This window comes from Manacus vitellinus, unplaced genomic scaffold (assembly GCF_001715985.3).
Source record: "Manacus vitellinus isolate BGI_N305 unplaced genomic scaffold, ASM171598v3 scaffold_6_pilon, whole genome shotgun sequence".
Lineage (NCBI taxonomy): Eukaryota > Metazoa > Chordata > Aves > Passeriformes > Pipridae > Manacus > Manacus vitellinus.
This window is the reverse complement of record NW_021940750.1, coordinates 3,399,239-3,422,186: the sequence shown is the minus strand read 5'-3', so window position 1 is coordinate 3,422,186 and position 22,948 is coordinate 3,399,239. Positions and strand designations below refer to the sequence as shown.

General features: G+C 41.6%; 1 protein-coding gene across 12 annotated transcripts in view; it reads left to right on the top strand.

Annotated features, from left to right (window-relative positions):
• Window positions 1–22,948, top strand: part of ATG13 (autophagy related 13) — a 24,088-nt gene extending 1,140 nt beyond the window's left edge. The window contains exons 1-19 of one of the 12 annotated variants that reach the window (XM_018082320.2): window positions 69–199; window positions 2,867–2,917; window positions 5,333–5,414; window positions 6,232–6,312; window positions 6,983–7,102; window positions 7,538–7,584; window positions 8,162–8,302; window positions 8,986–9,026; window positions 9,570–9,666; window positions 10,016–10,114; window positions 10,841–10,931; window positions 13,331–13,429; window positions 14,555–14,665; window positions 15,781–15,914; window positions 16,829–16,946; window positions 17,647–17,724; window positions 18,028–18,144; window positions 18,578–18,706; window positions 19,908–22,948. In XM_018082320.2, the coding sequence (XP_017937809.1) occupies window positions 5,346–5,414; window positions 6,232–6,312; window positions 6,983–7,102; window positions 7,538–7,584; window positions 8,162–8,302; window positions 8,986–9,026; window positions 9,570–9,666; window positions 10,016–10,114; window positions 10,841–10,931; window positions 13,331–13,429; window positions 14,555–14,665; window positions 15,781–15,914; window positions 16,829–16,946; window positions 17,647–17,724; window positions 18,028–18,144; window positions 18,578–18,706; window positions 19,908–19,985 (1,650 nt within the window). In that variant the 5' untranslated portion in view covers window positions 69–199; window positions 2,867–2,917; window positions 5,333–5,345 and the 3' untranslated portion in view covers window positions 19,986–22,948. Of the gene's footprint in view, window positions 1–15; window positions 44–68; window positions 200–2,825; window positions 2,918–5,332; window positions 5,415–6,231; window positions 6,313–6,982; window positions 7,103–7,537; window positions 7,585–8,161; window positions 8,303–8,985; window positions 9,027–9,569; window positions 9,667–10,015; window positions 10,115–10,840; window positions 10,932–13,330; window positions 13,430–14,554; window positions 14,666–15,780; window positions 15,915–16,828; window positions 16,947–17,646; window positions 17,725–18,027; window positions 18,145–18,577; window positions 18,707–19,907 lie in introns of those variants that run through there. The other 11 variants (XM_018082323.2, XM_018082319.2, XM_029964360.1 and 8 more) reach the window with 11 other exon arrangements.

Here is a 22,948-nt window from a genome sequence, read left to right as displayed (position 1 = left end):
GGCTTCGTGTCTGCGTTTTACTTTGACTTCGCTGCTCGCGGAGGTCGGTTCCCGACAGGCTCGTGTCAGCTGGGCTTCGTTTTCCTGACGGCTGGTGGCTGTCAGTGGAGACTGGGGAGGACAGGGCCCGCCGGAATTTCTAAAAGTGGTGTCTTTTAAAACCTGTTGGAAATTTAAAGTCTGTTGGAAATAGTAGAAGGTGAGACCGCACACTCCACTGTGTAGTTTTCCTGTAACATGCGAGTTTTCTGTATGTTAGGAAAGATCAGGTTATTGTATCTTTCTTTCCTCTTGGAGCTATGGTTCTTAGTGCATCGCCAGAGTTGTTCCCGTGGATTTGGTGAGAGTAGGGACCTTCCACGTCAGTGAACAGTAGAAAAGGGACGCTTTGGACTGAGCGTACGAACTGCCTACTTACAAGTGTCAAGAGCGGTGTGACTAGGCACATAGCAAGGGGGAAAAACACAGTAAATTACTGCCTTAGCTGAAAATTAGTTTGCTATGCAAATGAAGTTTAGAGCATCTCCAAATTATTACAGAAGTGGCCTGACCTGGTGGACCCCTCCTTCTTGTGGCAAGAAATAAGTCATTCAGATGAGCCAGGCTATATTTAGGTGTCTGGAAGGATCATACAGGATCACTTTATTTTGCTTAAATGGTATTGTATAATCTTAACTTTTCTGAACATGTGTTCATACAGAAGTTGAGAGGTGGTGGTTATGTTGGCGGTTGTAGTACAGGGTATGTAGAAGCAGATTCTGGTTTAGTCTGTATACTTTGGCTTGACAAACAAAATGAGAGGATGGACCTTTGAACTGATACCATTTTTAGACCTTAGGACAGTACAGAAGGTAACTGCCAGTCAACAGGAATTACTTAATTTTCTTTCTAAGTCAGTGGAGCTGGCAGTGCTGGCTTTAATAAGATATTTACTAAGATGCAGAATCATTTATTGGTTATGAAGTAAATTTGTCTTCTGATCAGGAGGAGAAATTACCTCTTTATCAGTCAAAACTTAGTCATGCTTTTCATTTCATAAGAATGTTTATATTATGTGAAATAGTTTTTCTGCTAGAGTCTACTCTAATTGCCTCTTTAAAAAAATCCATGAACTTTAAAGAATTAGTGTGTCATACCTTGAAATTTAGAACTGTTCCCTCCCTCTCCCCACGTTTCTGACTAACCTACTAAGAAGGAAAAATGGAGATGAATTTTAAGTAATTGTAGGATAATGGACTTTGACTTGTAGGCCCAGCATTGAAACAGAGCACTGTCTTTATGGAGATCTTTTTATAGTTGCTTATTAACGTGCTTAAAATACCTGCTTGCAGTGAAGCTTCTTGGTCATTGAAGGGGTTGATTCTAGGAAAGCTTTCTTGGCCGTCAAGCCAGAGGCACTCTGCTAAAACCTTCAAAAAACTTCCATCTGCTTCTTGTTCACTTGAATGATTCAATGAACTTTTCTGAGCTTCTCATAGGACATCCTTGGAGATTGGATTTGTGTCCTGTATTAACAAAGTTCTGGAAGGGTGGTAGGGACAAGAGCCTTGTCTGGGGGGCATAGTTCAGGGAATGAACATCTGGGATGGAAGCAGTCCACAGCCCTCTCCTTACAGTGACACCCACTCTGGTTTCATCCCTAATTTCACTCTGGGATAGGAACCATGAGTAATTATTTTGCACTGATTTGAAAAGAAAGCAGGATGACTTTAAGTTGTAGCAGCCATGGCTCAAAGTGAAATGTAGGAGGTGATGGAAGCAGCCTACATATGCTTTCCCCAGCAGCATGAATAATGCCTGGTATGTGTCAGGTGCTTCTGCTCCTTTCCTGTTTATGTGCGTGTCAGACATGTACACGCTAAATTCCCATGTATGAAGCATGTACTATAATGTCACGGAGTTCACAGGTGTTCCTGTGCACCTGTTGTGTGCTGGGTTACAGGTATCTGCCAGCAGCGGGGCTGTTCCCGAGTTGGAGCATGGCATGCCGGTCACTGTAGTTCCTCTGGGATGTACCCAGGCATGAAGGGGAGGGCTCTTACAGTTCGTTGCATCATGCAAACAGCGCCACCAGCTTATGCTGATGTGTCCTTCTCCTTGGAGAAGGAGAGCGTAAGTAGCAGTAGAGTGTATAAGGCACTGCTTAAATGTTAAACTGTTGGAGAAACCTCTGCCTCAACCTCGTGAGAAAGAATAAGGCTTTAGTCAAAAGAGCCACGTGTGGCAGTTCTCCTTTCAACATCCATCTCTGATATTTCTATTCACAGCAAAGTGAAGACAGAGGCATGTAAATAGAAGCAATAGTATAAAAAGGAAGAGGGGGACAAAACAAAAAGCCATGTGGACAAGATGCTTGTTTGTACCTATGAATACATCAGTTTACTGAAAGGATTACTTAGGTGACAGGAAATCAGTCATTTGTAGGTTTCTAACCTAGACCAAAGGTTATTTCCTTCTAGTTGTTATTCAGTGTAAAAGTAGTCAGCACGTTCCTCTAACTAAGCATATGCCCGAGTAGTGGCACTTAACAAGGAGCCATGCTGGCATTGCAACAGGACCTGAGAGGTTGAATGAGTTTGGTGGAACTAAGTTTACAGAATTTTCTTCCTGTTCTGGTCAGCTGTAGCAGGTAACCTGAGAGTACCGAAGAATTGTTGTAGATAAAAAGTTGTAATTCTAGCTCCATCTTGACTCTCATCAAGAATTATTGTAAAGGTGAACATTGTCCTAAGCCTTAGCAGGTGTCAGGCAATCACTAGAGGACCTTCTACAAAAATGAGGAGATGGCGGTCATCAGATGACAGCCCTTACCTTACACATTTCAGAAGCTGAGTTCCAAAGTCCCGTTTTCTCCCTGAAATTACAGATTCCTGACAGGAAACCTTGGCCCATACTTTCTGCTCTACTTCAGGCTCTGGTGAGTCAACTGTTGCTGACATTTGAAGCTTCAGAGGTAACAGTATGAATTTCCAAATGTTTCATGAATGTTACAGATAATTTGAGATCTTGCAGGAAGAATCCAAATTCTGCTGCAGCAGGGCAGAACCATGGGGCTCTCATTCTTTGAAACCTCAATTTAAGACATACCTCTGGTGGCTGTGAGATATTTGGCTGTGTGGTCATTAGAACTAATTCGTATACTGCACCGAGAATCCTGCAGATGATCATCTTTGTTTCCTTTCCTAACAGACCAGTGAGCCTAAGACCTTCCATTAGTTTCCAAATGTTTTGTAATAGTCGATATAAAAATTTTTTTCCAGCTGCATGAGGCAAGTGTGTGTGCTTCATTTGACGGCTCTCCCACAAGATCAGGATATACTTTGTTGCCACTTTCTCCTGGGATTGCAAAGAAATGCCCTCTCACTTCTTTTCAAATTAAAAGCTAGTTTGATTTCTCTCGCTATTTAAATGTCAGCATTCTCTTTGCTGAGGGGAAAAAAAGAAGTATTTTTTAGTGCAGTATTTTATCACCTGTATCAGCCAGGTTTTATTGTAAATATCGGATTTCCTCAGCCCTGACAGTGCTTCACTTAATGACTCAAAAGAATATTAACAGGTCGTTCTTGCATGTTTTATAGTTTGGTTTGGGGGTTTTTGTGTAGTGGGAAGTGTCTATACTAAAGGGTTATTTTTTTTTAATTTGGAGTGCTGCATCAATTAAACAGCACTTTAAGTGCTGACTTTCTTTTGAACTCCCCTAAGGTAGAAGAGGTCTGTAATGTCAGTCTACTGGAGGTAAAGGCAGGGAAAGAAAGTATAATAGTTTTGATGAGAAGGTTAAAGTATCCAAAGGATAATTTGCTAATGCATCCGATGTTGAATGGCTCGTGTTGTTAGTTCTCAGTTTACAAATTTATTTTTGTTTTTTATTTTACGCATTTATATTTTGTAACAAGAACTGTGCAGGACTGGGAGATGAATTATGAATATAGCCTAGGAACTTTTCAACCGTATTATATGTCCAACTTTCTTTTTATAGAGTCATTCAAAAAACAGCACTGTTCTGTATAAAATGCTCTATAAGTTGCAGTATTCTTATCTAGCAGCCTATCTTGGATGATGCTTCTAAAGCATTAGGCCTTTATTGCTATTAACTGAGACATTTTGAATAGAAGTCCTGCATGTGTGTGGTCATTAAAGATAATATATCTTCCATGTGAACATGGTTATTAGCCCCTTCGTCCTGCTAGGCTTTAATTTGTATAAATAGCATACCTTGCTGCAAGTTCAGTCTTTGCTTAACAATTGAACACTGAGTAACACTGTGCACAGCAGCTGCTCGTGCTCCCTTGACCTCAGATCGCCGACGGTTCTGTGAGGAGCAGCACGTTCCGTAAATACGTGGTGTTTGACAAGCTGCTTCAGGCTGATTAGCTCTCTCAAAACAGCAACAGGAGTTAAGGGTGAATTAATACTTGGAAGGCTTATGAGCAAAAAGTACAGTTAATGCTACTAATTAAGGCGTTCCTTTCCATGGTCTCTGTACGATTATTAACTTATATATGAAGAAACTGAGAGACAGAAAAATTGTGTTTTATCCTGGGCCATGTCACGTGATGGTGGCAGAAATCAGATTAGTGCCTTGCCCTGCCTCACTTCAGATGCTTTGCAAGTTCATTGTGTTGCTGGAAACAATCGTATTTGGAAAAACAAGTCAGTGTGAATGTGAAAGCTAACTATTTGTTATCAGAGCTTTCAGGAGAAATGAACAGAGGACTTTGGTCTCTTCCTTGGTAAAACTGTGTCTTTTCAGTTGATTGTAGGTAAATTTATAGCTGTACAGTTTTACTACAAGCACTTGTTAGAAGTAAAGAAGTGGCGTAGCCTGTTCCAGCAGTGGTTTATTATATAGATTTTAATATCTGCTGAAATATTGCTGAAATACTGTTTTTAGAATTTCATATTCAAGAAAACAATTTGGCTTTGTTTTGACCAGTGCTGATAGCTGAATATACATAATTTTTGAAGCAGAGACTGCCATGTCTCCTGGATAGCTTGGTATAGCATCCAGTCAGTGTAGGAGTGTTTTGGGTTTTTTGTTTGGTTTGATTTGGTTGGTTGGGGGTTTTGTTGTTGCTGGTTTTGTTTTTTTTTAATTAAGGTAGCAAAATCGGAGAACTTGTAGTGAGTTTAAATTCTGAACTTCCTTTGTTGTTTTTTTCATTATTTTTATCTTTGCACTGACCAGGTGAACTAGTAGTGCGTGTTTATACCTCACACTCACACTCCAAAGTTCATTTCATTTGAGGTGGCCTCTAATGGCAAAAATATTTTGAAATGTAAACAGAAAGCTGAAGGAAGACTTCATTCCCAGACCTGTGCTGTATTTCAGATTGCCAGATGCAATGGACACTGATCTCAGTTCCCAGGACAGGAAGGACCTGGACAAGTTCATCAAATTTTTTGCTTTAAAGGTAACTTCTCCCCTTTGGACAAATGCCTCTTCTTTCTTGTTTAAGAAAAAGACCCAACATACTTGCTGTGGCTAGGGTTTGGTTTTCTTTTTTTGTTTTGCTGAAGACCAAAGCAAGAAAAGGTAATGTCAAATTTAGGAGATTTCTGAGAGTAACTGTTAAAACATCTTTTCCCCTTTTTTCTACTTCAAATCCTCTTTCATCCCCCAGAAGTGTCCTGCTTTAGAATCAGTCGTAGGCACTTCAAACCTCTGTCAACTTTGGGTTTCTATCAACACAAGAAACCATCCAGCTGCTAGGTGGTATCTTCTGCTGGACTCCACTCTTTCTTTCCAGTGTATCTCAATTTTCACATTGCATCCAAAAGCAATAATACCAGAATGTTCTTTTGAATTATGTTGATAAGTAACTATAAAATTTGGCCTCACTTGGTACATAGATGGCTTTGGTATACATGACAGTGGCTTCGGTATACATGTACAGATGCACTTGATTTTCCTTTTAGTTGTCTAGGTTCAGGATATAAATTTTGTTTCGTTAATACTGAAAACTGCAACTCCTGATAGCAAAATTGATTTGGTCACCTCATGTTATTACAGAGAAAGGTCAACCTAAAATGATTTTCTCTCTGAAATACATTTGCCTGTTACATGTAATAATTTAAATTGATTAGACATGAAGATCAGCGAAGCAAACTCTGCTTCTCCATATCCTGGTCAGCCCTTTCTTTTTTTTTTACTTGAAACTTGTCTAACTCTGAACTAAGGGCTCTGCTGAGCCCAAAACATGAGTGTGTATCTTTTCCTTTATATTCCAGACGGTACAAGTAATTGTCCAGGCCCGACTTGGAGAGAAAATCTGTACCCGATCATCATCCTCCCCAACAGGTTCTGACTGGGTAAGGTCATGTTTTTTAAAGCAAATCCTTAACTCTGTGTGTTTGTGTGTGTGTGTGTGTGTGTGTGCACTCACACATGTGTGTGGTGAGAACACAATGTGACTGTTACAGTCTTGTGCAGACTATAATAACTATTCAAAGAATAGCTACTGTATTCAGTTATGTTCATTGGGGGTGTGGATATTTTTTGGTTGTTATTGTTCATATGCAACAAATCACTCTGGACTCTTCAGGGCTGAATAGAGGTGAGACAAATTGTGCCTCTCAGCATCTTCTGCCAGTTAAGGCATGTTTTCAAGATCTTCTGGGGTTGAGGTGATGAGTTATATTCTGTCAGAAGTTTGCAACTCTGCAATTCAGGACTTTGTAGTAATGGGCTTTATTAAAATTGAATAGACTCAAGATACTTTGTGAGTGAAGATAGCACTCAAGTGAGAGAAAAGGAGTGAATTTTTTATGGCAGTATCTAGAAAAACATTTGAATTAGCAGCCAAGGAAATATTTCCAAATATGAAGAGCCTAAGCCCAGCTGGAAATTTTCTGTTTCATAAATATTTCAGTGGTCGCTGACCTAGTATGTTATATATGGGTCTATGAGCCTCTCTGCAGTGTACTATTAGGCAGTTTTTCAAAGAAATAAAAAAATTGAATCATTTCCTTCATTTTGCAGTTCAATTTGGCAATCAAAGATATACCAGAGGTTACTCATGAAGCAAAGAAAGCCCTGGCAGGACAGCTACCCGCTGTTGGACGGTCTATGTGCGTGGAGATTTCTCTCAAAACCTCAGAGGTGAGAACTGAGTCAAAGTAGATGCCCTTTTTTGTTTGTGGGGTTTTTTTGACTTGAATCTTATATCACCCACCAGAGCACTTTTAGTCCAAGACAATGTGAAAATATCTAAATTTTATTAAGTTAGGTAGTATGCTAATGAAATGTATTGTTTAGCAGAAGCAATTCACTGCAAATATGTGAGGGCAAACACACAAATCACAGAGCAGCAAAATTTAGTTTCTTAGACCATGAAGAACTTAGCCATTCTGAGGAAGGTGTTCTCTCAGGTGATGTAATTGTGCAGTGAGACTTTCAGTGCACCTTTTCTGTCATTGCATTACAAGAAAGTGGGAGCCAGGAGACAAATCTTTGTTGAGAGGTGTGGCCATTGCTGATCATTAATGAGATGTGAAAAAGTTTGTGTTCTGAAATGAGCCTTTGTTTGGCATCCAGGGGGACTCCATGGAGCTGGAAATTTGGTGTCTAGAAATGAATGAGAAGTAAGTGCATTCTTCACACATTTTTTGTGTATGTTTGTAGTTTTCAGCTGATGAACATGGGAAATGTGGCTAATCTGTGATGATCAACGAGCACATATTGGCTGTGTGGCCAGGAACACTTCAGAGGGAACTCCCCTTTGTGTAATGCACTAGTCAAACTGTTTAATATTGGTGTCGAGAAAGTAAACTAGTAATTTTATTCTTTTTTCATTCTTCCATTACAACTAGTATGCTTCTTCAGATAATGATGAATGCTTTTAATACTGAAAAGATATTTCTGTTTAATAGAAGGCTGCATGTATTTTTTCAGCACTTACTTCTACAACAGGTGACTAGGTTGAAGTAGGGCTCTTAGCTGGTTGGTCAATACAGGTAGCCACACTGGGGTTTTATTGTATCATTTTGGCAATAAAACTGACATTAAACAACCAGCCCAGACTAATTTTTATTTAAAATAAAATAAACAAAATAAAACCCAACCACAAATCAAACCACACAAACAAAAACCCAAAGCAAACAAAACCAAACAACTTAGTTGGGAACAAAAGACTAATTTTTTTTCCTTTGTGTTCTATAGGTGTGACAAAGAAATCAAAGTTTCATACACTGTATACAACAGGCTGTCTCTGTTGCTGAAGTCTTTGCTTGCTATAACCAGGGTAACTCCAGCCTACAGACTTTCAAGGAAACAGGGCCATGAATATGTAATATTGTACAGGTAAAGCAGAAATTTCCCATTTGAAACACAAACAGCAGAAACTCTAGAGTTGCACAGTGTAGCTGCAAATGCAGTTACAAAGGGATGAGTAATAATAAATTATTTGGATTTAACTAATACTGAACAGTAAGAGAAGAAAACTTTGGGCTATGTATCACCTTATAGCTTCCATTGGAGCCATTGGAAGAAAAATTAAGCGCAGGCTGTGAAGTGTTGTTTCCCTGCCGTGTTGGGAAGAGTAAAGATAATTGTACGTGAAAGCACTGGTTAAAGTGCTTATTAGCGTCCAGTTCGGTGGCTGGCCTGTATCTGGTAAATGCCTATCTACACTGCACATACCTCCAGTGTGTACTTCTGCCCTGCTGCTCCATTTTAAAGATGCTTTATATCACTTCACATTTTTGATCTGAACTGTCGACTTAGCACAGAAGCTTAAAAAACTTGAAGAGAAATTTCGTATTAAGCTACCATTTTCTCTTCCTTCTTCTTTTTTACATGACATGTCCTCCTCTGAAGTAGCTGGAAGGCTTTTTTTGAGATGGGCATTCTAGCCATTTCTTTTGGGTTTTTTTCCTGAAGAGGAGAAGTAGTTTCAACCTTTCAACTCATAAAATTAAATTAAGACACGTATAGCATTATGTCCCCAATGCACCTAATAGCTTTTCTTTTTTCTTTTGCTTTAGGATATATTTTGGTGAAGTGCAACTGAGTGGCTTGGGAGAAGGTATGATTAGACAACACACAAACTAGAGCAGAACTGTTTTTCATACTGACTAGCCTTTTATTACTATTCCTAAGTGCCATGAGGAAAGTGTGAGGTTTACATATGCTTTTTACCTGGATCCGCCAGTGAAGGCTTGTGTCATAAGGTACTAAGTATAATGGTGGTAATTGGGCAAAGTCTAGGGGGATTGCCATTTTGACTCTAGTGATCCAGAACTGAAATAAGAACGTGGAAGTATGTTGTTAAGGGGTAGGACTGGTAAAGAAGATCATGATCTGCTAAGGAACAAGAAGCACTTCAGAACAATTTTTTAAGATAGGAAGATAACCAAGATAGGAAGCACCATAAGAAGTCTTGCAGGTGAAGCCTACCAGCAAGGCAGCCTAGTGCTGCTGCTTTGTTACGGGCTCTGTGTGTGTCTTTGGAATTCAGATTGCAAGGGATAGTGGAAACACTGTAGAAATAAGATAATGTGACCTTAGAATAGAAAAGTGCAGCATGTAAATAATCAGTGAAACTGATGGTCATTCCTTAACCTTACAGGTTTCCAGACAGTCCGTGTTGGGACAGTGGGTACCCCAGTGGGCACCATCACTTTGTCTTGTGCCTACAGAATCAACCTTGCTTTCATGTCAACCAGGTAAGAAAATGTGATTGTGCCAGAAACTGTTTTACAATAATCTGCTATTAAACCCCTCATATTCTGAGCCGCTAAATCTTTCCCTTCCGCTTATCCTTTCCTGCTGAGATTCTCCTTGATGGAGAATACTCTCTCTCATGCTTAAGTCTTGCAGCAAGGGGAGTATTTGGGTAGCCCTGAGCCAGGCTCTAGAACTCCAAATTGTTGATACCTGCCTGGAGTCACAGGACTGAATTGTAAAGATGCTCTGGTCCCATTAATAGACACAAGGGTTTTCTGTGAGGGCACCATGAATTGGGAAGAGAGTAGAGAGAAGAAGCAAATAACACCATTGCTTGTTGCCTTGCAGGCAGTTTGAGAGGACCCCTCCTATCATGGGGATTATAATTGATCACTTTGTGGACCGTCCCTATCCCAGCTCTTCACCCATGCATCCCTGCAATTACAGGTGAGGAAATACTGAGTTGAAGTTGTGGGCCATGGTGAAGGCATCAATTATGCCCAAATACAAAGCCTTTTCCACTATTTGCGGCTGCATGGGAAGGGACACTGGAGGATTAGTGTCAGTCATATTGACACGGTTGAGCCTGTGATGAAGGTTGACATTTTCCTCCTCATATCTAGAAGACTGAGTGAGCAAGCCCCAGTATTTTCCCAAAGTCCTTACAGGAGCACTTGGACACAAGGGATATTTAATCTTGGCTGCCTTAAGGAATTTGAAAGTGTAATGGTTAATCCTGCTGTCAGCTACGTGTCCAGATGCATGCATCTCCAGATATTTCCTCTGGGGGAAGATCAGAGTTTAATTTCTCTTTGTAGATGAGAGGTTCATCTTCTCTAAAATGTGTGTGAGGGCATTCAGATTGGGACCAGTGGTGTTGTTTGACAATGGTTGTTAACACCAAAGCCAATAGCATTAGCTGGTACAAGAAAAGCATTAGTTAGAAACACCTCTGGTTTTTTATGTGGGGGTAGAAGGCGAGCACCTGAGGAAAATGAAAGTTTTCATACCTTGTTTTCCTCAGTTCTGCCAAGTAGATGAGAGCCCTTCATAATTCTCCTTTCAACTCCACCCAAATACTCTCAATCTCCCTGCAGTGTTTGTCCCAGTGTGTTTTACTATTTGTTTGTTTCAAAGAATATTTCAGTTAGAAAACTTTTCTTGCTGCTTTAGAGCTGGTGAGGACAATGGTGCAGTATACCCCTCAGTAGAAGATTCCCAAGAAGTGTGTACCACATCTTTTTCCACCTCTCCTCCATCTCAGGTAAGAGAAACCAGGCTCTTCTTAATTTAGATAGAGCAATTGCTGTTAGAGTAGTGTGCATATTGCTACATCAGCTATTGTGCAGGCAGGCAGCCTCCTGCTGTTAATTAAAATTTAATGTATGGGTTATTTATGTCATTATACTCTGAGTAAAACCTAGTTAGACACTAATTTCAACAAAATTCGGGGGGACTAGAAAGACTGAAATACTGAGAAAAATTAAAAGATCCTATTCCTGTAGCTGGGCTGAGACGTGCTTGAAGAGGATAGCAGGGTACTTACACATTTACATTCTGATACTGCAGGAGGAGGAATTCAGGACATTGATGCCAGACAGCCTAATTGGGGGTAACAGACTGACATTGAGACAAAAACATTGAAATACCAGGAAAATGCTGGAGAAAGACTGAAAAAAAGACAAAAGCTGTATCTGTTGGACCATCTAAAAGTAGTTGGGGCAGCAGGAATAAGTATCAGCAAGAAAAAATTGGGTCATAGTATTGAACTGGGGACTTAATACTCTACAATTCCACCTACCCCTGCAAATTTCATTTAAGTTTAATTTTAAAATAAAGTGGCTTCCTTTTGAATATCAAAAACAGAAACTCCCAACTTCTTTTACTGTCCTGTGTATCTGACTCCACAGTTCTGTATTTTGAAGACTTGGCCAGAGTTGCAGTTATTCTATTGCTTTAAATATTCAGGAATGCCCTGCCCTGTTGTCCAGCCAAGCAGATGGCTCTGCTGATCTTTAAAGACAATCTAAAGACTCTAAATCTCTTTTGCTGTTGATGTGAAACATAGAATGAAGAATAATTGGAATGCTGTTCCACTGAAAGAATTTGCCATGGGTCTTTCTGCTGCTTCAGAGGAATTAGTGTGCCTGGTTTAGCAGAATGTATTCTGCTTATGAATGAGCTAGAAATGAGCCTGTCTTAGGAAGTGTGTTCTTGTCAAGTGGATTTTGGGTGACAGGGCATCAGGCAATGTTGAACTAATTAGCCAGTGCTCACAGTAAGTCTAATGGAATAAAGCTTCTCTTATTCTGCAATACACAGTTCAGGAAATGAGTTTGTGGCTGAGTTGTGTCCTGCATTTTCATAAAATGGGTTAAATACAAAAGGTTTCATAAGGAAATTTCCACTGGCTTGCTTGTGCCAGTGTTCCTTAACAGTAATAGTGAATGGAACTACATTAAAGTTGACATTTTGCCAGGGGTCATGAGCTTTGATGTCACGGAGGGGGAAAAGCTTTATGAAATCACATGAACCTTGAGGATTCACATTAAGTATGAGCCTACATTCTTGCTTTTCCTGTGGTTAATAGTTGCCATATGCTGTACCCTTATTTATAAAGCAACTGCCAGTCTTTATTATCACAGTTAGAATTTTAAGGCTGTCTTGGCAGAGTGGACTTCAAAGTAAATTAGAAGTTAATTAGAAGTTAATTTCTTTCTCCAGGTTTCTATATACAACTTAATATGTAGGAAAATACTGGGAACTGTGTGGTTTTCTAGGCAAATTTTTCAAATCTCTACCTGCCTTCTCAGTAAAAGTGAGGCCTAACCTGCATGGTACAAGGGAATAGTTGCTTCCTTCTCCCTGTGAGCTTGCATAGCATATCTGTGCATGTGTGTGTGTGTGTGCGTGCATGTTGTGAAGTAGCCCAAATTTCAGGAGAGAGTCTGGCCATGAATAATTCCCAGAAATGAAGCTGAAGCTTTCTTAAAAATGAAAACTGTTGGTAAGAAAATGACTGAGGGGAGGTATGGAGCTGAACTGGGTTTGAATTGCCCTTTTTGCATTAGTACCCTCTGTGAGACTGTTTACTTCCGCAGCTTTGCTCCTGTTGATGGAGTTCTCTCTTCACATTCGTGTGTTTGAATTACGCCATAGTCTGAGTACCCTTTATTCTAAGAGTGCAGCATAGACTTGCCAAGATATGATCCCTTGGAAAGCTGGAGGATAAGGAGTATTGGATGTATGGAGAGTCTTGAAATACATGTAATTTGTAAAATCAAAAAAAAATTACTTGACTTTTTCTGGCATCTGCTCAGCTTTCTCCTTGCTAATTGGCTGGTACCAATTATAACTAGCTGTGGAACAGAGTCCTGGCAGTTAGTTCATGTCAGGGTTTACTAAAATATTACCTGTGTTCAGTGGTTCACTCAGATTGGAAAACAGTCAGTTCTTTACTAAATGAATGTGTTCTGGCAGTACTGAGACTTCTCTATATGTAGGTGTGGCTGCTGCAGCCAAAACCTCTTCACTAGCATTCAGTTCATCCAACTCTTCATAGTTCTTCTCTGAAGTCCTTCTCTCTCTCTCTCTCTCTCTCTCTCCCCCCTCTCACTCTCTCTCTTTTCCTTGTTTCCTCTGTTTGTCTGTATCTGTGCACAGTGTGTTTTTACTGTCACAAAGGCACATTTTCAGACCCCTCCTCCTGTGGTGACGGACACCTTGAAGGTCCCAGTGATGGGACTGGCCTTTTCACATCAAGTGAGTTGTCAGTAGAATATACTATACATGGCCAGAATAGGGCTCTGGCATGACACAACAAATACAGGAAAGTACAAATTTGACAATGTGGAATGTTTGTTGTGCATGAGAAAGACTGGTGAACCCACAGTGGGCCAGGCACATTATTGAGACTGGCTTCTTACATGCCTTTGCAGATAAAGGTCTCCCAAAGACAGGATAAGCATCCTAAAAACACAACAGCTGTCCAGGATTGTTAGTGAAAGACATAAGTAGTAAGGCACAGTTCTGAGTGTTTTCTGTTAACAGCCAGTGTCCCTTAAACCTTACAGTCATTAGTGCTCCACTCAGCTTAACCAGCCTCACATGAGTAAAAGTGCTGTTCAGTGCATTCTGACCCCTGTAAATTACATCAGCCTTGGTGCTGCTGGAGCTCACTGAGCTCTGGAAGAAGTGCTCCTCTTGAGCTCAAGCAAGCCAGAACAGGAAAGTTTATTTAACCTGACTGGGTAGATTTCTACCTGGGATGTGTAAGGAATTTCTCCTAGGTTTCACTGGTTCCAACACTTCATTCCTAAAGCAATCTCACAAGGGTTAGCTTCCCAGTTCCCTTTACCTTGCACATTTATGGGACTCTGTATTCTTTCACTGAAGCTACTTGAACAGGTCTGGAAGATCAGCTGTTTTAATGTGAAATGGGAGTAGGTTCAAAAGTTGATAGTGTAGTTGCTTTGGGATGAAAAAGTATTAAATATTAGCTCTTTAGTAAGTTGATGATGGCATTCATGCTTTTCCCAGTATTTGAAACCAGCCTGTAGGCAGAGCTTCCCTGGGACTGGATGTCAGTCATACCTTGCTCAGCCTCCTCCTATGTGTGTAGGAAGCCAGTCTTGTTTTTCCTTTCAAGGCCCAGACTTAATATCCTGGACTACTGTCAAATAGTCCACTTAACAATAAGAACTTTTTAGAGCAATAACCTTCATTATTGATTCCACTGAATCAATGGAATCCTTCTGCCAGCCTGAAATGCTGTGCCTCTGACTTTCCTGTTCCTTCTTCAGTGACTGGTGATTATTCAGACTGTGGGGCATTCCCCTTCCTCTCTCCTCTCCCTTTGCCCTTCTTGTTTTTTCTCGTCTTTCTTAGCTTTCCAGCTCTCGTCTTTCCTATCAGCCTGCTGCCCTGGGAGTTGGATCAGCTGACATGGGGTATCCTGTACTCTTTGCTGGTGGCTTGCATGCTGCACACCCTCACCAGGTACTTGTAGAGAGTAGAACCGGCATGGCTGGTATTTGCAACCATTTGTGTCACTTGTACATCTGAGAGAGGCATTGAAACTAGTGCATGCATTGGTATCCTGTCTGTCAGAAATGAAAAGAATGTAAGGTAAATATAGAGAAAGCACAGCTTCCACAAGAGCTGGGAATTGGCTCCTCAGCATGCCCAAGTTTACTGGAGTAGGGGTCATGTGGAAAAACTACACTGAGAGAGCAGGCACCAGGCTTATTTGCCTGCACCTGCAAGTCACTGATTCCAAACTTTGCCTGTCTTACAGAGCTGCTGCTGCCCCTATAGCTATGCAAGCACAGTTCTGTAGCCTAGACAGAGGATACACTGACAGTCCATATTGGCATATTTACATTCATTCATCAGACAAATAAGCAAAGTTGACAGAAGTCTTTTTCTGCATGTGACTTTGCTGCTACACCAGAGTTTTGCTGATAAGGTGATAACAGAATAGAAGAGTTTCAGTCGGAATGGTCCTGCAATGAGCATCCAGTCCAACTGCCTGACCAGTTCAGGGCTGACCAAGTTAAAGCCTGGGATTAAGGGCATTGTCCAAATGCCTCTTAAACACTGACAGACTGTGGCATCAACCACCTTTAGGAAGCCTGTTCCATGGTTTGAATACCCTCTCAGCAAAGAAATGCTTCCTAATGTCCAGTCTAAACCTCCCCTGGTGCAGCTTCAAACCATTCCCACGTGTCCTGCCACTGTATCCCAGGGAGAAGAGATCAGCACCTCCCTCTCTACTTCCCCTTCTCAGGAAGCTGTAGGGAGCCATGGGCTTGTAGCAAGAGGATATATTTTTTTCCCCCCACTCCTCTCCTTGAAGCAGAGGACCTATAGCCAGAGAGCTCTGCAGTGTAAAACAGGCCTGAAGTGGAGAGGAGTAGAGTAGGTAGGGAATAAAAAAAGTTTGTATTATGGTGATCAGCTTCTACTTGACACCTCTCTCAGCCTTATGGGGTCTGGAGACCAGTCATATGCCAAAAATCCCACAACTTGGGCCCAGTGTAATGGAATCTGCTTTGTATTGAACTGTGGTGTTTGTTTGAGGTATCTAACTCAACCATTCCTCTCCATCTCAGTTGATTGGTCCAGGCAAAGAGGGGGGAGTTCCCCCAATTCCTAGCCAGCCAGCACATGGCACTCAAGCTGACCAAGAGAGGATGTGCACCCCACTGGATGGAGTCCACTACTCAGCAGCTACTCCTTCTAGTAGGTAGGTTGGTTTTAGATGATCCACCTCTTGTGCTAGCCCATTTATAATCCCTATTAAGATAAGACTTTTTGTTTTCCCCTTTTTATCTATTCTTTGTAGCATAACTACTGTCTTTTAATCCCCCAAAATAAAGTACAGCTTTCTCTGACTGGGGCTTTTTCAGGCTTTCTCCAAACAATGATCTTGCCCATCTATTTAAACCTGTTATGCAATGTAACATCCTTCTGTTATGTTAACTTTATTATCAATTTTATCTTTTTTTTTTTTTTAAATCTCTCTGCTAGTTTTGCTGATTGTAAAACAAGATGAAGTGAGTTCACAAATGAGTCTTAAATGCTATCTAAGTAATCCTCTTTCCATAAGACTAAACCATTTTTTTTTGTTTTAAAGTTCTGAATACCTGTGGTAGGACCCCAAACAGGTCTTAGAAGTAACTAATAGCCATGCAGTGAATTAGTCATACTGGGAGTGGCTGTTGCAATGTACTAGACTACTGCATTTGTAAACTGAGTGACAGATACAATTCTGGTCCTTGCCCTCACTTCCTGAGAGATCTGTGACTGAAAAATCTGTTTTACTGAAAAAAATAAGTGATGAACAGGAATTGCTATGAACATGCACATTCTGAAGTGTAAAGTCCACCTCCAAAAAGAAAAGCTTATTTCAGTTGGCAGCAACTTTTCATTCAGCTAAATAGTTTTTGTCCATCTTTAAACAAAAATCTTGATTCCACAAGTGTCCACTCTTCTTTGGTGCTCATGACTGAGGAGGAAGGTGTGGCACAACGGTTCTTCTTCCAGTATTAAGAGTAAACCAAGAAAAATGAAGGAGTCTCATAAAGCATGTGATTTGTCTATAGATTTGTCTGTATTGTTTGTGCCATGAGTCACTAGTTACCTATTTTCCTCCCCCAGTGAGGACACAGAAACAGTATCAAACAGCAGTGAAGGAAAGTGTGGCTCCCCACATGACCTTTTGGAAACCATCTTTGTCCGGAAGGTGGGAGCTTTTGTCAACAAACCCATTAACCAGGTAACGAGCAGTAGATCTCAAGAGGGCACCGTAATACCCTTCTTCTTCCATCTGTTCCTATACAGAGGAGCAAAAAGCACCTCAATGCCAGAGTAACCCCAGAGACTGAGAGTGTATATTCTTGCCTGCGGCATTTCCCTACTAGGTTTTACTATAGGCTTGTTTTTCATTAAATCCTTTTGAGATGTGACAGCCATTGAATTTGCCCCACTTTGCCAACACCCTATTTGAGAATAGAAGACTTAATACTGCACTTGGGTCTTGCAATGATCTGCCACTACCATGTGTTGATAAACTGGGAAAGCTGGTAGCAAGCCTCCTTTTCCTTGAAGGGACAAGCAGTAGACCAGTTCATCATTAGTAAGCAAGCATTTAGTTCTGCTCAGTTCCTAGGGCTGTTGTTCTAGGCCTTTTGGATGGATGAAGGAGAATTCTTTGAATTTTTATCAGTTTGTTAATTTTTGCCTATATTATACAAGATGTATATAAGCAATCCCACCTCGGGGTACGTATCTGCATTTGGTCAGCTGAGTATCATCTCTCTATTTTATGCCTTTTAAATGAGTTTGTCAGCCTCCTGCCTAACTGCTGACTTGATCTTGGGCCATTTTTAGCTGGCCTGACAAAGACGTTCAGTATCCTGTTCTGTGCTGGGTAAGCAGAGAGTCTTAGTGAAATTCTGTTTGCTGAATCTCCTCAGGTGACCATGGCCAACTTAGACATTCCTTTTGCCATGTTCGCTCCCAAGAATGTTGAGCTGGAAGATAACGACCCCATGGTAAGCCTCTTCCAGAGGTATATGTGCCTTCTCAGCAACCCTTATGCAAACATCCATGCTATTCTCTTCCTTGAATAGACTTTGTTTTTTGAGAAAATAACTAGTTACTCAGATTTGTTTGATTCCAAGAAGTCTCCTGTGTTGAAGTCTTGGGCTCTCTAGACATGCAAATAACAGCATGTGTTTGTTGCCCCTGCTGTAGTGTGTTTATTGTCCAACCTCCTAACTGCCCCCACGCTGTCAAAATACACAGACTGACATGATCATAAGATCAGTACTCACCATTTTTGATTTCTTGGGCAGGTCAATCCTCCTGACTCCCCAGAAACTGAATCTCCTCTACAAGGCAGCTTACACTCAGAGGGCTCCAGTGGCAGCAGCACAGGGAACACCCATGATGACTTTGTTATGATCGACTTTGTAAGTGCCCCCATCAGTGCTCTTATGTAACACCTGCATCTTAGGTGGGCTTCAGGTGCTGTACGATGGCAAATGATGTAAGAGCAGTTTTCAATGGGAGTGGAAAAGACCCATGATTCACAGTTCCAAACTAGAGCCCGACAATCCCAGAACTGCAAAGACACTGATGCTTGGAATCAGCAGCTACCAATTAAATACCTAGACTTGGCATCCTCTCTCTAATGCCTAAAGGAGCCAGATTCCAAATAAATGCTCTTTTCCAACTGCTCAACAACCATAGATCTTCACTGCTCTTCAGTTATTTAATATGCATTATTGCAGCAACGGTTGTAATGCCAAGATGTTTACTATAGCAGGTAATGACTTTACCTGAGATTGTAGCAAAAGGGAAGCCAATGTCCATGGGAATTAACAGCAGTATCTTTGATTCCAGAAACCAGCATTTTCAAAAGATGACATTCTTCCAATGGACCTGGGGACGTTTTACCGTGAGTTTCAGAACCCCCCTCAACTCAGCAGCCTCTCCATTGACATTGGAGCGCAATCCATGGCAGAGGATTTGGTATGGAGCCCTGAAATTTCTTTTTGTGGCAATCATATATGCTTTATAATGCTCTCCCTTAGTTTGAAAAAAGTATCTTTATAGAATCATAGAATAGTTTTTTGGGTTTGAAGGGACATTTAAAGGTCATCTAGTCCAATCTTCAACTAGACCAGGTTGCTCAGAGCCCTATCCAATCTGACTTTGAATGTTTTCAGGGATGGGGGCATCCACCACCTCTCTGGGCAACCTGTTACAGAGTTTCATCACCTTCATAAAAAAATGCCTTGTATCTAGTCTGAATCTACTGTCTTTTAAAACTATTGCCCTTTGTCCTATTGCAACAGCCCTTACTAAAAAGTCTGTCCCCATCTTTCTTAAAGGCCCCCTTTTAGTACTGAAAAGCCACAGTAAGGTCTCCCCAGTAAGGTTTCCCCAGAGCCTTCTCATCTCCAGGCTGAACGACCCTAACTCTCTCAGCCTGTCTTCACAGGATATGCTCCAGCCCTTGAACAATTTTTGTGTCTCTCCTTTGGACCTGCTCCAAAAGCCCCCATGTCTTTCCTGTACTTCTCAGAAGACAGACCCTGTCCAAAGGGAGTCCCTCATTAATATGTTCCAGATAAATGCAGATTTGTGGCACACTTGAGCCTCTGAAACTGGCGTGTTTGTCTTGAAGCTGAAAGCTGCTGCTGTGTGCTTGCTTTGGCTGTCATTGAAACCCCCCAAACTAGTCCTCCCTCTGGGGTGTCAAACTTGTGGCAAATCAGGCCTGATCTTGCAGCCTGAGCAGAGGTAAAGTCCTGGTGTGACTGGTGAAAGTCATGTCTGAGTGAGTGCTCCACTGGGCTCTCTGGCATTGTAACATACTGTGGAGAAAAATGAATACCAAAGGCTGAGCGCTGCAAGTGACCTGATGAAGGCAGTGACGTGAGCAGGTTATTGTGCTGCAGCTGGTGGCGGGGATATCACAAGGAAAGGCCCCAGTGCACCTCCTGTTCCTCCAGAACAAACAGACTCTGGGCAGAGTGCCCTTGTCAGGGTCACTTGCTGGATGCTGCCAGAGGATTCTTGGTTTTGTGCACATGGGAAGGGGAGCCCATAGCAGTGGAGAGGGGTTGCAAGACTCAGAAGCAGAGTTTTTATCCTAGAGTATGTGTTTAAAGTTTCCTTCTGTCTGCTGTGAATCAGCCCTGACTTGCACCTTTCTTTACCCTTTCAGGACTCACTACCAGAGAAGCTGGCAGTCCACGAGAAAAACGTCAAAGAATTTGATGCTTTTGTAGAAACCTTGCAGTGAAGCCGTTTCCTAGTTTTGCTGCAGCAGTTCTTCCTCCTCAAGGCATCCTGGAGATGACATCAACAACTATCTCTATTGCCCCTGCTCTGCCTTTTGTCTCACGTTGACTAGTTCCTTCCATCAAGTGAGCTTTCTTTGATTACTCTCTTCAACGGCAGATACAGCTCATCTGCTGATTTTCCTCAACTTTTCCACCCTCTAGTTCTGGACCGCTTTTCCTGCTCACAGTCAGTTTTGAATTTAGGACTTCAGTAGGGACAAGGAAGTCAAACTCCAGTGTATGAAAAATATTTTTTCCTCAGTCTGTGTTCTATGTGGAGGGGCTTTGTGAAAAGTTGCCATAAGCTTCCTCCAAGGGTCCTCTGGTGTAAGTTCCGTAGGTAGAGCTTCTTGCTAACAGACTTTTTCCTACAGTCTCCGATCCTGTTAGAGCATAGAAAGCTTTTGCTCATTTCCAGGGTCTGTGAGTTCAGCAGATTCAACAGCTTTCAGTCCAGGACATCCATTCCACACAACGGGGCATTTCATCCTGACTTCAGTGTGCGTGCCTGGAGCCCAGGGAGAGAAGTCAGCTTTGGGACCTGTGTAACACAAGTTACCTTTGTTTTCCTGCTTCCAAGGAACTGGGTCTCTACGCAGTGGTTTTGTGCCAGGTCCTCTGTTAGGTGGCTGATCAGCCGGAGTGAAACTGCAGAAGCGCTTTCCACATTTCCTTCCCGAGTGCACTGACATTTGGCCATGCTGAGTTCAACAGTGTTGACTGTTGGCAAACCTGCAGGTAGCAGCTGTGATGATGCTGAATTCATAGTCTCTGCTTCTGAAACGTAACTGTAAATACTAGGAATCCTATTTCTTTAGGGTTATGTAACTAGGAGTCTTAGTCCAAGATTCTTTCCTCTAATCCTTGCAAACCCTCCTGCTTTATGGTTAATAGAAGAACTTAAGAATCAAAAATATTTATTGCTTTTAAAGAAACCTATATTTAAAAGATGTTCTGTTTTCATGTAGTAGTGCGGGTCATTCTGCCCTGGATCACTGCCAAGAGCAAGTGTGCCATGGAACCCTGGCCAGTGAGACTGGTCTCTCTTTGCAGGAAAATATCCAAGATATTTATTTTCTAAGACAGACTTGATTAATATTATACTCTGTTTTGGGGACTGTGTGTCCATTACAGCGAGTCAGGGCCTGTTGATAGAATGAAATGCACACATCAGTGGAGTGGAGCGGCAGGGACTTGGTAAAAAGCTGTTTTCTGATAGGCATGGATAAATTTGCAGTGATCTTCAGTCATTCAGAAGGCAGCTTCTTCAAAGAAGCACATTTTTGGGGAAGCTTATGGTACTTTTTAATCAGCTGGCTTTTGAGTAGCTGAAATTTTATTTTTGTAATGATCTGGCCATCGACAGTGTGACCGGTTGGCAGTGCTCTATGGTTGATTTGGCTGCTGTCTTTTGCCCGATATAAGGAGGGGAGGAGAAACGGTGACACTAAACAGAAGCTTGGATAAGGTGAATTTTCTTGTGGTTCTCTCTCCTCCTCCCATGTGTAACTAGAGTGAGCAACTGCAAGACCCCTTACTGTCCTAAAACACTTTTTCTGTCTTTCTCCAGAAGTGAGGTTGTGTTGCCTCAGTACCAAGGAACCATCTTAATTTCCTCAGTGTCCAAGTAACCAGCCTTCTAGTCAGTGCTGTGTGGCAGCTTCTTCAGCTCTACTGCATGCATAGTTGAAAGATATTGCCTGCAGCTGACAGGGTAACCCCAGCTCCACTCCAGAACACTATTTCTGTGCCACTGCTAGAGCAAGGAGCCAAGTTCAGAATACAGCTTATTGTAAGGTCAGAGCAATGCAATGCTTTGAATTTTCCCAACTTTTTTGTTGAGTGATGTGTTTGGTGGGAGGCCATGTGAGCTCTAGAACTCTAGGTAAGAGCTTTATTGAAGGAAAGTTACCCACCAGAACCTTTTTACTTTACTCAACCAATTCAACTTTTCAGCAACCTCACATGGAAATTGCCTTGTCCGTGCAAAGTAAAATGCACAAACATTTAAGAAAACTTCAAAGATAAACAGTTCATAAGAGGGCTTAAGTTACATGGGCTTTAATAAATATCTGATCCCCACAGCCAGAGCCACCTTGTTTCACAGGTGGAAGGGGTTGCAGAAGGATTGCATTAACACGAGGAATTCATGGATCAGCTGGCTCTCATCTTTGCTCAGGAAGCTGGTCTGCCAACTTGTAGTAAATAGCTCAGACAGGTGCTTGTCACCTTTCTCTAGTGATCCTATGGGCTGCAGAGCAGCAGAGAGGAGGCAAAGTGCTAGTTCACACTGTATGAATGGAGAAGAATAGTCAAGGTTGAACTTCACCTAGCCAGCGCTCCTGCTGTGCTCTTCTTCCACCGACAAGCTGTGGAGCTGGCAGAGCATGCCATTCTTGCTAATCCCATCTAGAAAGTCAGTGCTATTACTTGTGCTCATTTGCTGATGTAGTTCCTAACATGGCTACAGCTCCCACATCTCATAAGGCAGAATATCGGTGTGGCACGTTTCTTTTCTATTTCAAAAGGCTGGACAATTGCCTATATAAGCTGCTAGTGTTGAGCTGGATGGCCATAGCAATAAGAGATTCTCCAGGGATGAGCTAGGTGCCTCTTCTCTGGACATTCCTCAGTTTCAACACATAGTTGCTACATCTAGGCTCTGAGTTTCCTGACCACTGCACAAATGCTCTGCTTCAGGAAAGATCTAGCTACTGCTGTGGCCTGCCACAGGTTATGTTATGAAGGCTGTTTATTTTAGCAGCTGTCTGCTTGATTCGATATTAAGGACAGTATGTATGTAGCTGCTGATTTACAGATACTCTGGGTGGAGGGGAAGGCTCCTCAAATTGTATTGTTTTGGAAAGTCTCCAGTGTACTTCAAGTATTCACAGAATTTCCAATAAAACTTCTACGTAAGCAA